The following is a 14828-nucleotide window of genomic DNA, read 5'->3' as shown; positions in this document are numbered from 1 at the left end:
GTGTAAACATGTTGTATACGAGGTGTAAACATGTTGTATACGAGGTGTAAACATGTTGTATACGAGGTGTAAACATGTTGTATACGAGGTGTAAACATGTTGTATACGAGGTGTAAACATGTTGTATACGAGGTGTAAACATGTTGTATACGAGGTGTAAACAGTGTAAACATGTTGTATACGAGGTGTAAACATGTTGTATACGAGGTGTAAACATGTTGTATACGAGGTGTAAATAGTGTAAACATGTTGTATACGAGGTGTAAACATGTTGTATACGAGGTGTAAACAGTGTAAACATGTTGTATACGAGGTGTAAACATGTTGTATACGAGGTGTAAACATGTTGTATACGAGGTGTAAACAATGTAAACATGTTGTATACGAGGTGTCAACATGTTGTATACGAGGTGTAAACATGTTGTATACGAGGTGTAAACAGTGTAAACATGTTGTATACGAGGTGTAAACATGTTGTATACGAGGTGTAAATAGTGTAAACATGTTGTATACGAGGTGTAAACATGTTGTATACGAGGTGTAAACATGTTGTATACGAGGTGTAAACAGTGTAAACATGTTGTATACGAGGTGTAAACATGTTGTATACGAGGTGTAAACATGTTGTATACGAGGTGTAAATAGTGTAAACATGTTGTATACGAGGTGTAAACATGTTGTATACGAGGTGTAAACATGTTGTATACGAGGTGTAAACAGTGTAAACATGTTGTATACGAGGTGTAAACATGTTGTATACGAGGTGTAAACATGTTGTATACGAGGTGTAAACATGTTGTATACGAGGTGTAAACATGTTGAGGTGTAAGCAATCTTTAAAGTCTCACCTCTGTCCTTGTGCTCCTGCAGGGAGAGCAGGGAGGTGGAGGAGGAGGTGGGGGAGGAGTCTCCCTCCTGCTCCCCCCCGGTGCTCCTGGTGGGGGGGATCTCCTGGAAGGGTCTAATGTGAGGCTGGGGGAGGAGGATCAGCGGGGGAGGAGCTGCCTCCCTCATCATCAGGAGGAGGTGCTCGGGTTTCTCTCTTTCCTCCGGGTCGTCCAGGTCCACCTCGTGGCAGAGCAGAGCCTCGGGGCCCAGCAGCTCCTCGGGGGGGGAGGAAGGGGGAGGAGCCTCCTCCTTCAGGGGGGAGGGAGGGGGAGGAGCCTCCTCCTTCAGGGGGGAGGGGAGGAGTTTGGGAGATGAGATGGTCCTATCGGGGCGGAGCTTCTTGTCTCCCCCTCGCTGCTCCCCGGCTTTACGCTTCAATGGGGAGCACCTCTCCTCTCCCCCCTCCTCCTCCCCCTCCTCCTCAGAGGCGGAGTCAGTGTCGGAGGTGGGGGAGTCAGGGGGCAGGCGCTGGGAGGGGAGGATGTGCAGCACCACCATGGGCTCCTCCTGACGCTTCAGAGGGGAGGAGCTGAGGGACAGTCTGGGAGGAGTTTCAGAGAGGAGGGACCGGCGGCCTTTAGGCCTGGGGGGGGAGATAGGCTCCTCCACAGGGGGAGGGGGGAGGGGTTCCTCAGGAGGTGTCTTCATAACAGGTGGGGGAGGAGAATTCATTGAGGGAGGAGGTGTCTTCATAACAGGTGGGGGAGGAGAATTCATTGAGGGAGGAGGTGTCTTCATAACAGATGGGGGAGGAGAATTCATTGAGGGAGGAGGTGTCTTAATTGCCGAGGGAGGAGGAGTTTGAGTGGGGGGAGGAGCTTGCGTGGGAGGAGGAGCTTGCGTGGGAGGAGGAGCTTGCGTGGGAGGAGGAGCTTGCGCGGGGGGAGGAGCGTGCGCGGGGGAAGGAGCTTGAGTGGGGGAAGGAGCTTGAGTGGGGGAAGGAGCTTGAGTAGGGGGAGGAGCTTGAGTGGGGGGAGGAGGTGTCTTGATGTTCGGAGCTGAGGGAGTTGTATTGGCTTGAGTGGGAGGCGTCCTGTTTGCGGGAGGAGGGGGAGGAGTCTTGATCACAGGGGGAGGAGTCCTGCAGACGGGGCTCCTCCCCTCCTGAGGGGGAGGAGTCTTGGTAGCAGGGGGAGGAGTCCTGCAGACGGGGCTCCTCCCCTCCTGGTCTCTCTCAGGACTCCTCAGCTTCTCCTCCTCCAGGTGGACCAGCATCATGGCCGCCTCCACTGCCTCCTCCTCATGTCCCGCCTCCTCCTGCTGCGTCTCCTTCTCTGATTGGCTGTCAGGTGTCTCCTGCTGCATGCTGGGACGAGGCGGTGTCACCACGGCGTTGTTAGCCTCATTGTTAGCATCGGTGGACGTGGCGTCAGCGACCTCTCTCTCTTCCTGCTGCTGCTGCTGCTGCTGCTGCTGCTGCTGCTGCTGCTGCTGCTGCTGCTGCTGCTTCACCTCCTCTTCCTCCTCTTGCTCTTCCTCCCCCTCCTCTCCCTCTTCCTCCTCTTCCTCCTCGGGACAGGACGGGGCTTCAGGCCTTCCTCTCCATAGAGACGGCTTCTTGTCAGCCGGGTCTTCTGATTCGCTGTCCTCTGAAGAGTTCCCAGAATCCTCTGCAGAGAAACAGGTGATTGAATGTGGAGCTGAAGCCTCCTCTGCCTGGCCTCAGACTCACTCTGTGCATTTCATCTATTTATAATCCTCACATACTTATGGATATATATCTATCCTGCTTTATATTTTGTTACTGTTCATTTGTATTTCAACTTGTATATTTTCTACTATTTGTAATGCTATGTTATTTCTATTGAGATGTTCACAGTTTGAGTTAGCAAAACGCAAACATATCCCAAATTCGGATCAATAAAGTACATCTTTCTTATTTACACATAGCATGTTTAGCACTTAGCGACAGTAGCTTAGCATAAATGAGCTAATGGAAGTGGTCTCACCGTTGGAGGCTCTGTCTGAGTCGTACATCCCTGAGGTTCTCCTGGTTCTCCTGCGAGGAGTATCTGCAAGAGGAGAACAAACACTGTAGACAGCTGGACATTTATAATTCCTCCAAGTTAACTAGTCTCTACCCCCGTTAACTAGTCTCTAGTCTCTGCCTGTTAACTAGTCTCTACCCCCGTTAACTAGTCTCTACCCCCGTTAACTAGTCTCTAGTCTCTACCCCAGTTAACTAACCTCTACCTCCGTTAACTAGTCTCTAGTCCCTACCCCAGTTAACTAGTCTCTAGTCTCTACCCCCGTTAACTAGTCTCTAGTCTCTACCCCCGTTAACTAGTCTCTAGTCTCTACCCCAGTTAACTAACCTCTACCTCCGTTAACTAGTCTCTAGTCTCTACCCCAGTTAACTAACCTCTACCTCCGTTAACTAGTCTCTATCCCCGTTAACTAGTCTCTACCCCAGTTAACTAGCCTCTACCTCCGTTAACTAGTCTCTATCCCCGTTAACTAGTCTCTACCCCAGTTAACTAGCCTCTACCTCCGTTAACTAGTCTCTATCCCCGTTCACTAGTCTCTAGTCTCTACCCCAGTTAACTAGCCTCTACCTCCGTTAACTCGTCTCTACCCCCGTTAACTAGTCTCTAGTCCAGCGGTCGGGAACCTATGGCTCGCGAGCCATATATGGCTCTTCCGGTGACGGCATATGGCCCCCAGATAATTTTGAGTTGAAAAAATAATAATAATAACAAAAAAAATGAGTTTGGAACTGATTTTAAAATACTTGTGATATTTCTTAATAATATTGTGTCATTTTAAAGTAAACAGAAATTAGTTTTGAAGATAAATTTCACGGGTCACCCGTGGGTCGGGTCGGAAACCAATGGCCTGCGAGCATGTCAGGGTCACTGTAAAGGTGAAGAAATCTATTTGACCAGATAGCCAACTAGTTTATCCGCTTCAACCCTTGTAACGGAAAAGATGGTGAAAAGAAAAAAAGACGATGATTACCGTGCATTCCAGGCTGCGTGGACAGAGGAATTTGCATTTGTGGAGAGAGCAGGATCTGCGGTATGTCTAATATGCAATAATAAAATTGCATCGATGAAACGGTCAAATATAAAGCGGCACTTCGATACGCACCATGCTTCATTTGCATCTAAATATCCAGCGGGGGACAGCAGGAGAAGGGTATGCGAGGAGCTACAGCGGAGAGTGCAGACGAGTCAGCAGCAACTACGTGTGGACCAAGCAAGGTGACAGGAATTCCGCTAGCTTTGCGGGTGCTTTGGCAATAGTAAGGAATGGAAAGCCATTCACAGATGGCGAGTATGCCAAAACATTCATGCTTGATGTGGCCAATGAACTGTTTGATGACTTCCCAAATAAAGACAAGATAATCAAACGAATAAAAGACATGTCCCTGTCAGCAAGAACTGTGCACGATCGTAGCATCATGATGGCAAATCAAGTCGAGGAAACACAAATTAAGGACATAAACGCCGGGACATACTTTTCTCTCGCGTTAGATGAGTCAACAGACGTTAGCCATCTATCTCAGTGCAGTATAATTGCCAGGTACGCTGCAGGTGACACACTGCGTGAGGAAAGCTTGGCTGTTTGGCCAATGAAAGGGACAACAAGAGGAGAGGATTTATTCACGTCTTTTATGGAGTTTGCTAAAGAAAAAAAAACTACCGATGGATAAACTGATTTCTGTCTGTACTGATGGTGCACCCTGTATGTTTGGGAAGAACAAAGGATTTGTAGCGCTTCTCCGTGAACATGAAAAGAGAGCCATCCTAAGTTTTCATTGCATTCTGCACCAGGAGGCGCTTTGCGCTCAGACGTGTGGCCAGGAGATGGTGAGGTGATGTCGCTGGTCATTCGAGTGGTCAACTTTTATTGTTGCCCGAGCTTTAAATGATCGCCAGTTTAAAGCTCTGTTAGAAGAAGTTGGGAATCATTATCCCGGTCTGCTTTTACACAGCAACGTGCGTTGGTTGTCAAGGGGGAAGGTGCTCAGACGTTTTGCAGCTTGCCTGAGTGAAATCCGGACTTTTCTTGAAATGAAAGGCGTCAGGCATCCTGAGCTAGACAACACTGACTGGCTCCTGCAGTTTCACTATCTCGTGGACATAACTGGCCATCTGAACCAGCTCAACGTGAAAATGCAAGGTATTGGAAATACAATCTCATCCCTTCAACAAGCAGTGTTTGCATTTGAAAGCAAGCTGAAAGTCTTTCTCAGGGACATTGAAACAGGTCGTCTTCTGCACTTTGAAAGACTGCAACAATTTAGAGATGCATGCTTAGCAAGTGACTCCACTCAACATCTGGATCTCCAGCAGCTAGCTGGCTTCACGTCCAATCTCCTGCAGTCATTCAAAGCACCTTTTGGAGAATTTCGTGCGCGCACTGGTCTTTTCAAGTTCATCACTCATCCACATGAGTGTGCAGTGGACAAAATCGACCTGACATGCATCCCCGGGGTCTCTACCGGAGACTTTGAGCTGGAAGTTGCTGACCTGAAGGCATCAGACATGTGGATGAGTAAGTTCAAGTCACTTAATGGAGAGTTGGAAAGTCTTGCGCGACAGCGAGCAGAGCTGGCGAGGGAACACAAGTAGACAGAAATGAAAAATGTTCAACCTGAAGACCAGCTGATTCTTAAAACTTGGAACGAGCTTCCTGTGACAGACCACACAATGCAGCGTGTGAGTATTGCCGTGTTGACCATGTTTGGCTCGACATATGTGAGCTGTCATTCTCGCATATGAGGAACATTAAGACCAACCTACGCTCACGTTTAACTGATGGACGCCTCAACGCCTGCATGAAGCTCAACCTCACCACGTATGAACCAGACTACAAGGCCATCAGCAAAACCATGCAGCACCAGAAGTCGCATTAAAAGTAAGACATATTTAATTTATTATACGTTAAAAATACTATATGGCTCTCAATGAAATATATTTACAAATATTTGACTTTTATGGCTCTCCCAGTCAAAAAGTTTCCTGACCCTTGCTCTAGTCTCTACCACAGTTAACTAGCCTCTACCTCCGTTAACTAGTCTCTATCCCCGTTAACTAGTCTCTAGCCCCGTTAACTAGTCTCTACCCCAGTTAACTAGCCTCTACCTCCGTTAACTAGTCTCTACCCCCGTTAACTAGTCTCTAGTCTCTACCCCAGTTAACTAGCCTCTACCTCCGTTAACTAGTCTCTATCCCCGTTAACTAGTCTTTACTCCCTTTAACTAGTCTCTACACCCAGTTAACTAGTCTCTACTCCCGTTAACTAGTCTCTAACCCCAGTTAACTAGTCTCTACTCCCGTTAACTAGTCTCTACCCCCAGTTAACTAGTCTCTACCCCCAGTTAACTAGTCTCTACCCCCAGTTAACTAGTCTCTACCCCCGTTAACTAGTCTCTACCCCCGTTAACTAGTCTCTACCCCCAGTTAACTAGTCTCTACCCCCGTTAACTAGTCTCTACCCCCAGTTAACTAGTCTCTACCCCCGTTAACTAGTCTCTACCCCCGTTAACTAGTCTCTACCCCAGTTAACTAGTCTCTACCCCCGTTAACTAGTCTCTACCCCCAGTTAACTAGTCTCTACCCCAGTTAACTAGTCTCTAACCCCAGTTAACTAGTCTCTACTCCCGTTAACTAGTCTCTACCCCCAGTTAACTAGTCTCTACCCCCGTTAACTAGTCTCTACCCCCAGTTAACTAGTCTCTACCCCCAGTTAACTAGTCTCTACCCCCGTTAACTAGTCTCTACCCCCGTTAACTAGTCTCTACCCCCGTTAACTAGTCTCTACCCCCAGTTAACTAGTCTCTACCCCCGTTAACTAGTCTCTACCCCCAGTTAACTAGTCTCTACCCCCGTTAACTAGTCTCTACCCCCAGTTAACTAGTCTCTACCCCAGTTAACTAGTCTCTACCCCCGTTAACTAGTCTCTACCCCCAGTTAACTAGTCTCTACCCCCGTTAACTAGTCTCTACCCCCAGTTAACTAGTCTCTACCCCAGTTAACTAGTCTCTACCCCCGTTAACTAGTCTCTACCCCCGTTAACTAGTCTCTACCCCCGTTAACTAGTCTCTACCCCCAGTTAACTAGTCTCTACCCCCGTTAACTAGTCTCTACCCCCAGTTAACTAGTCTCTACCCCCGTTAACTAGTCTCTACCCCCAGTTAACTAGTCTCTACCCCAGTTAACTAGTCTCTACCCCCGTTAACTAGTCTCTACCCCCAGTTAACTAGTCTCTACCCCAGTTAACTAGTCTCTAACCCCAGTTAACTAGTCTCTACTCCCGTTAACTAGTCTCTACCCCCAGTTAACTAGTCTCTACCCCCAGTTAACTAGTCTCTACCCCCGTTAACTAGTCTCTACCCCCGTTAACTAGTCTCTACCCCCAGTTAACTAGTCTCTACCCCCGTTAACTAGTCTCTACCCCCAGTTAACTAGTCTCTACCCCAGTTAACTAGTCTCTCCCCCGTTAACTAGTCTCTACCCCAGTTCACTGGTCTGGTAAAACTGGTCTATACCCCCCGTTAACTGGTCTCTACCCCCGTTAACTGGTCTCTATCCTCCCCCTTAACTAGTCTCTACCCCAGTTAACTAGTCTCTCCCCCGTTAACTAGTCTCTACCCCAGTTCACTGGTCTGGTAAAACTGGTCTATACCCCCCGTTAACTGGTCTCTACCCCCGTCCTGTTAACTGGTCTCTACCCCCGTTAACTGGTCTCTAACCTCCCCGTTAACTGGTCTATACCCTCTCAGATGACCCTCCCTGACCTCCACTCGTCTCTAAACAGGAAGTTGTGTCTTACTGTCTCCATTGAGGCTGGAGGGCGTCTCCTCCATCCTCCCATTGGTCCGCCCCTCGCTGCTGGGAGTGTCTGAGACGCTGCGTCCTGCTGTGGGGGGGGTCCTGGTCTGAGGACGGCCCCTCCTCCCCCCAGGAGGCTTAAGATCTGGAGGCAGGGAGGGGGGCTCCTCTCGCTCTGCATCCTCTTTGTTCTGCAGGAGGACAGACTGTCAGACATGTTGCTCTAAAGGAAGTGATGTCAGAAGTACCAGAGCACCTGTCCGTCACCTCTCCCCGCCCACAGGAAGTGACATCACAGGAGCTCACCTTCACCTTCTTTCTCCTCCTCTTCTTCGTGCCTTTCTCCACCGGCCAGATGATCCGGTCCGCCTTCACCCACTCATCGTACCTGAGGAGACAGCAGTTAGGCTCCGCCTCCAACACACATTATGTCACACCCCCACCTCTAAAAACACCATGTCCCTCCTCTATAACACCAGGCCCCACCTCTAAAAACATTAGGCCCCGCCCCTCACCTGACGTTCCAGCCGAAGTAGTGCACGAGGAAGAACTGCTCCCCGTTGTCGTTGTCCGTCTTCTTGATGTGCGCCTCGTAGATCTTCTGAGTCTTTCCTCTGCCGTACTTCACCCTCACCTTCGTCCCCATCACTGAGTCTCCGTCCTCTTCCTCTGCCCTGAACACACACACACACACACACACACACACACATCAGAAACGACCCTCCTGACCCCCTCTTTGTTTGGACTTGTTCAGGTAACGTCTGTCTCACCCTTCTCTCCTCCTCTCCTCATCCTCCTCCTCTTCATCATCTTCTTCATCGTCTTCGTCCTCAGAGTCGTCCGTCCTCCTGTTGCTGCGCCTCCTCAGCTCCCTCAGCTCCTCACTGTACTCTGACCCTGGTCCTGAACCTGGTCCTTCTCCTTCTCCTGATCCTGGACCTCCTGATCCTGGACCTCCTGATCCTGGACCTCCTGATCCTGGACCACCTGATCCTGGACCACCTGATCTTGGACCTGATCCTGGACCTGATCTTGGACCTGATCCTGGACCTGATCCTGGACCTGATCTTGGACCTGTTCCTGGACCACCTGATCCTGGACTACTTGATCTTGGATCTGATCCTGGTCCTGATCTTGGACCACCTGATCCTGGACCTGATCCTGGACCTGGTCTGAAGGGAAAGCCTTTCTCTGGCTTCAGATGGCTCCTCCTCCCCTACACAAGAATATTAAGACAAAAAAAGTCATCTAACCCGTAAGAAGCTGGAGCCATTATACTTTTGGGAGAATCATGGGGAACATAAGACTGACTAGAGTGCCGCATAGAACACATGTCTGACAAGAAACACCCCCTAGTGTCAGAGATCTGAAAAGTGACATACAGTATATGGCTGGAACACAAACTCACATGGCCTGGCCCATGGACATCTGGGACATGTTGTCATGGGAACACAAACTCACATGGCCTGGCCCATTGACATAGTAGGCTTGTTTGAGACGAGCGAGACCGACGCAGACCTGCGCAATTACGATCAACGTCTTGCTAGTGCGTTGCATGATGGTTAGTCATTTTGTCCGACTTGCTCTGGAGGCTCGCCTACATGAGACGTTGAAATCTCGCGGGACAACGACACCCGCAGCCTTGAGAGCGAGGCGCGGCGAGGCGGCGCAGTTCCTCTCCACGGGCTGTGGAAGTGAAATGCTTGATGGGAAACGACTCGCTGATATCTGGAGCTGAGCGCTGATTGGTGGGTTTTACCCCGTGCTGCTGATTAAACTCTCCAATTGGCTCGGCAAAAGGTTGTTGTTGTTTTGTGTCAGTTTTACGTCGCCACTTCCATTCACATTTTTCATCATTGTTCCACAATGTTTATTATCATGAAATTCATATCTGTATATGTTATACTATACTTGCACTGCTTACCGTTTTCATACTTTATATATCTTAGCATATTCACACAATGTTCATACTGCTCACAGGCTGCTGTGTGTATCTAGTGTATTCATACACACTGTTCATACTGCTCTCAGGCTGCTGTGTGTATCTAGTGTATTCATACACACTGTTCATACTGCTCTCAGGCTGCTGTGTGTATCTAGTGTATTCATACACACTGTTCATACTGCTCTCAGGCTGCTGTGTGTATCTAGTGTATTCATACACACTGTTCATACTGCTCTCAGGCTGCTGTGTGTATCTAGTGTATTCATACACACTGTTCATACTGCTCTCAGGCTGCAGTGTGTATCTAGTGTATTCATACACACTGTTCATACTGCTGTCAGGCTGCAGTGTGTATCTAGTGTATTCATACACACTGTTCATACTGCTCACAGGCTGCTGTGTGTATCTAGTGTATTCATACAAACTGTTCATACTGCTCTCAGGCTGCTGTGTGTATCTAGTGTATTCATACCCCTCACTGTTCATACTGCTCTCAGGCTGCTGTGTGTATCTAGTGTATTCATACACACTGTTCATACTGCTCTCAGGCTGCTGTGTGTCTCTAGTGTATTCATACCCCTCACTGTTCATACTGCTCTCAGGCTGCTGTGTGTATCTAGTGTATTCATACACACTGTTCATACTGCTCTCAGGCTGCTGTGTGTATCTAGTGTATTCATACAAACTGTTCATACTGCTCTCAGGCTGCTGTGTGTATCTAGTGTATTCATACCCCTCACTGTTCATACTGCTCTCAGGCTGCTGTGTGTATCTAGTGTATTCATACACACTGTTCATACTGCTCTCAGGCTGCTGTGTGTCTCTAGTGTATTCATACCCCTCACTGTTCATACTGCTCTCAGGCTGCTGTGTATATCTAGTGTATTCATACACACTGTTCATACTGCTCTCAGGCTGCTGTGTGTCTCTAGTGTATTCATACCCCTCACTGTTCATACTGCTCTCAGGCTGCTGTGTGTATCTAGTGTATTCATACACACTGTTCATACTGCTCTCAGGCTGCTGTGTGTATCTAGTGTATTCATACACACTGTTCATACTGCTCACAGGCTGCTGTGTGTATCTAGTGTATTCATACACACTGTTCATACTGCTCTCAGGCTGCTGTGTGTATCTAGTGTATTCATACACACTGTTCATACTGCTCTCAGGCTGCTGTGTGTATCTAGTGTATTCATACACACTGTTCATACTGCTCTCAGGCTGCTGTGTGTATCTAGTGTATTCATACACACTGTTCATACTGCTCACAGACTGCTGTGTGTATCTAGTGTATTCATACACACTGTTCATACTGCTCTCAGGCTGCTGTGTGTATCTAGTGTATTCATACACACTGTTCATACTGCTCTCAGGCTGCTGTGTGTATCTAGTGTATTCATACACACTGTTCATACTGCTCTCAGGCTGCTGTGTGTATCTAGTGTATTCATACACACTGTTCATACTGCTCTCAGGCTGCTGTGTGTATCTAGTGTATTCATACACACTGTTCATACTGCTCTCAGGCTGCTGTGTGTATCTAGTGTATTCATACACACTGTTCATACTGCTCTCAGGCTGCTGTGTGTATCTAGTGTATTCATACACACTGTTCATACTGCTCTCAGGCTGCTGTGTGTATCTAGTGTATTCATACAAACTGTTCATACTGCTCTCAGGCTGCTGTGTATATCTAGTGTATTCATACCCCTCACTGTTCATACTGCTCTCAGGCTGCTGTGTATATCTAGTGTATTCATACACACCGTTCATACTGCTCTCAGGCTGCTGTGTATATCTAGTGTATTCATACACACTGTTCATACTGCTCTCAGGCTGCTGTGTGTATCTAGTGTATTCATACACACTGTTCATACTGCTCTCAGGCTGCTGTGTGTATCTAGTGTATTCATACACACTGTTCATACTGCTCTCAGGCTGCTGTGTATATCTAGTGTATTCATACACACTGTTCATACTGCTCTCAGGCTGCTGTGTGTCTCTAGTGTATTCATACCCCTCACTGTTCATACTGCTCTCAGGCTACTGTGTGTATCTAGTGTATTCATACACACTGTTCATACTGCTCTCAGGCTGCTGTGTGTCTCTAGTGTATTCATACCCCTCACTGTTCATACTGCTCTCAGGCTGCTGTGTGTATCTAGTGTATTCATACACACTGTTCATACTGCTCACAGGCTGCTGTGTGTATCTAGTGTATTCATACACACTGTTCATACTGCTCTCAGGCTGCTGTGTGTATCTAGTGTATTCATACACAATGTTCATACTGCTCTCAGGCTGCCGTGTGTATCTAGTGTATTCATACACACTGTTCTTACTGCTCTCAGGCTGCTGTGTGTATCTAGTGTATTCATACACACTGTTCATACTGCTCTCAGGCTGCTGTGTGTATCTAGTGTATTCATACACACTGTTCATACTGCTCTCAGGCTGCTGTGTGTATCTAGTGTATTCATACACACTGTTCATACTGCTCTCAGGCTGCTGTGTATATCTAGTGTATTCATACCCCTCACTGTTCATACTGCTCTCAGGCTGCTGTGTGTATCTAGTGTATTCATACACACTGTTCATACTGCTCTCAGGCTGCTGTGTGTATCTAGTGTATTCATACACACTGTTCATACTGCTCTCAGGCTGCTGTGTGTATCTAGTGTATTCATACACACTGTTCATACTGCTCTCAGGCTGCTGTGTATATCTAGTGTATTCATACACACTGTTCATACTGCTCTCAGGCTGCTGTGTGTATCTAGTGTATTCATACACACTGTTCATACTGCTCTCAGGCTGCTGTGTGTATCTAGTGTATTCATACACACTGTTCATACTGCTCTCAGGCTGCTGTGTGTATCTAGTGTATTCATACACACTGTTCATACTGCTCTCAGGCTGCTGTGTGTATCTAGTGTATTCATACACACTGTTCATACTGCTCTCAGGCTGCTGTGTGTATCTAGTGTATTCATACACTGTTCATACTGCTCAAACAAGCCTGTTGTCAAGGGAACACAAAGTCACATGACCTGGCCCATGGACATGTTAGGCTTGTTTGAGACGAGCTGCGGCTCGCCTCGAAAGTAGACGAGAATAGCCGATCGCAGCCGGGGGAGGTCTCAAAAAGCTCGCCTGAAGTCGGCTTCTTCTTCCCTCTTTAAGGTGCATACCGCCACCTCCACTTTCCAGAACGTTTAGATGTCTGTCAGCATGGGTTCTTATGGGTTAATGTAAATATAAAAGTAAGCACTCATTATAAACATATTGGGGGGGGGAGATGGGTCTCCTGTCTCACCCGGGGGGACATCTCCTTCACTTCCTCCTCCGACTCCTCCCCTTCCTCCTCAGGCCCTGCCTCCTCCTTGGGAGACGCTTTAGGCTTGGGCCCCGCTGGCTTCTGATTGGCCGGTGAGGGGGGGTGACGGGGGTTGTTGTGATGGATGGTTCTGAAACTGATGGAGGCCGAGCGGCAGTACTCCTCAAACCCATACAGGTACCTGAGGGGAGGGAGAGGGTTACTGGGAGGACTGGGAGAGGGTTACTGGGAGGACTGGGAGAGGGTTACTGGGAGAGGGCTGGGAGAGGACTGGGAGAGGACTGGGAGAGGACTGGGAGAGGACTGGGAGAGGGCTGGGAGAGGGCTGGGAGAGGGTTAGGAGAGGACTGGGAGAGGACTGGGAGAGGACTGGGAGAGGGTTAGGAGAGGACTGGGAGAGGGTTAGGAGAGGACTGGGAGAGGGTTACTGGGAGAGGGTTACTGGGAGAGGGTTACTGGGAGAGGACTGGGAGAGGACTGGGAGAGGGTTAGGAGAGGACTGGGAGAGGACTAGGAGAGGACTGGGAGAGGACTAGGAGAGGACTGGGAGAGGGTTAGGAGAGGACTGGGAGAGGACTAGGAGAGGGTTACTGGGAGAGGGTTACTGGGAGAGGACTAGGAGAGGACTGGGAGAGGACTGGGAGAGGACTGGGACAGGACTAGGAGAGGACTGGGAGAGGGTTAGGAGAGGACTGGGAGAGGACTGGGAGAGGACTAGGAGAGGACTAGGAGAGGACTGGGAGAGGACTGGGAGAGGACTAGGAGAGGACTGGGAGAGGACTGGGAGAGGACTGGGAGAGGGTTACTGGGAGGACTGGGAGAGGACTGGGAGAGGACTGGGAGAGGGTTAGGAGAGGACTAGGAGAGGACTAGGAGAGGACTGGGAGAGGACTAGGAGAGGACTGGGAGAGGACTGGGAGAGGGTTACTGGGAGGACTGGGAGAGGACTGGGAGAGGACTGGGAGAGGACTGGGAGAGGGTTACTGGGAGGACTGGGAGAGGACTGGGAGAGGACTGGGAGAGGGTTAGGAGAGGACTAGGAGAGGACTAGGAGAGGACTGGGAGAGGACTAGGAGAGGGTTACTGGGAGGACTGGGAGAGGACTGGGAGAGGGTTACTGGGAGAGGGTTACTGGGAGAGGGTTACTGGGAGAGGACTGGGAGAGGGTTAGGAGAGGACTGGGAGAGGACTAGGAGAGGACTGGGAGAGGACTAGGAGAGGGTTACTGGGAGGACTGGGAGAGGACTGGGAGAGGGTTACTGGGAGAGGGTTACTGGGAGAGGACTGGGAGAGGGTTAGGAGAGGACTGGGAGAGGACTAGGAGAGGACTGGGAGAGGGTTACTGGGAGAGGGTTACTGGGAGAGGACTGGGAGAGGACTGGGAGAGGACTGGGAGAGGGTTACTGGGAGAGGACTAGGAGAGGACTGGGAGAGGACTAGGAGAGGACTAGGAGAGGACTAGGAGAGGACTGGGAGAGGGTTAGGAGAGGACTGGGAGAGGACTAGGAGAGGACTAGGAGAGGGTTACTGGGAGAGGGTTACTGGGAGAGGGTTACTGGGAGAGGGTTACTGGGAGAGGACTAGGAGAGGACTAGGAGAGGACTGGGAGAGGGTTACTGGGAGAGGACTGGGAGAGGACTAGGAGAGGACTGGGAGAGGGTTAGGAGAGGACTGGGAGAGGACTAGGAGAGGACTAGGAGAGGACTGGGAGAGGGTTACTGAGAGGACTGGGAGAGGACTGGGAGAGGGTTAGGAGAGGACTAGGAGAGGACTGGGAGAGGACTGGGAGAGGGTTACTGGGAGAGGACTGGGAGAGGACTGGGAGAGGACTGGGAGAGGACTAGGAGAGGACTGGGAGAGGGTTACTGGGAGGACT

General features: G+C 49.4%; 1 protein-coding gene across 1 annotated transcript in view; it reads right to left on the bottom strand.

Annotated features, from left to right (window-relative positions):
- Nucleotides 1–14828, bottom strand: part of arid4a (AT-rich interactive domain 4A) — a 27412-nt gene that overhangs the window by 3780 nt on the left and 8804 nt on the right. The window contains 8 exon segments of the mRNA XM_079695331.1: nt 849–883; nt 886–2498; nt 2838–2900; nt 7669–7858; nt 7974–8055; nt 8183–8341; nt 8438–8883; nt 12932–13133. Coding sequence (XP_079551457.1) covers nt 849–883; nt 886–2498; nt 2838–2900; nt 7669–7858; nt 7974–8055; nt 8183–8341; nt 8438–8883; nt 12932–13133 — 2790 coding nt within the window.

The sequence above is a fragment of the Notothenia rossii genome (genome assembly GCF_949606895.1).
Source record: "Notothenia rossii genome assembly, contig: scaffold_230, whole genome shotgun sequence".
In the NCBI taxonomy this organism is placed as follows: domain Eukaryota; kingdom Metazoa; phylum Chordata; class Actinopteri; order Perciformes; family Nototheniidae; genus Notothenia; species Notothenia rossii.
This window is presented reverse-complemented; position numbering and strand designations above follow the sequence as displayed.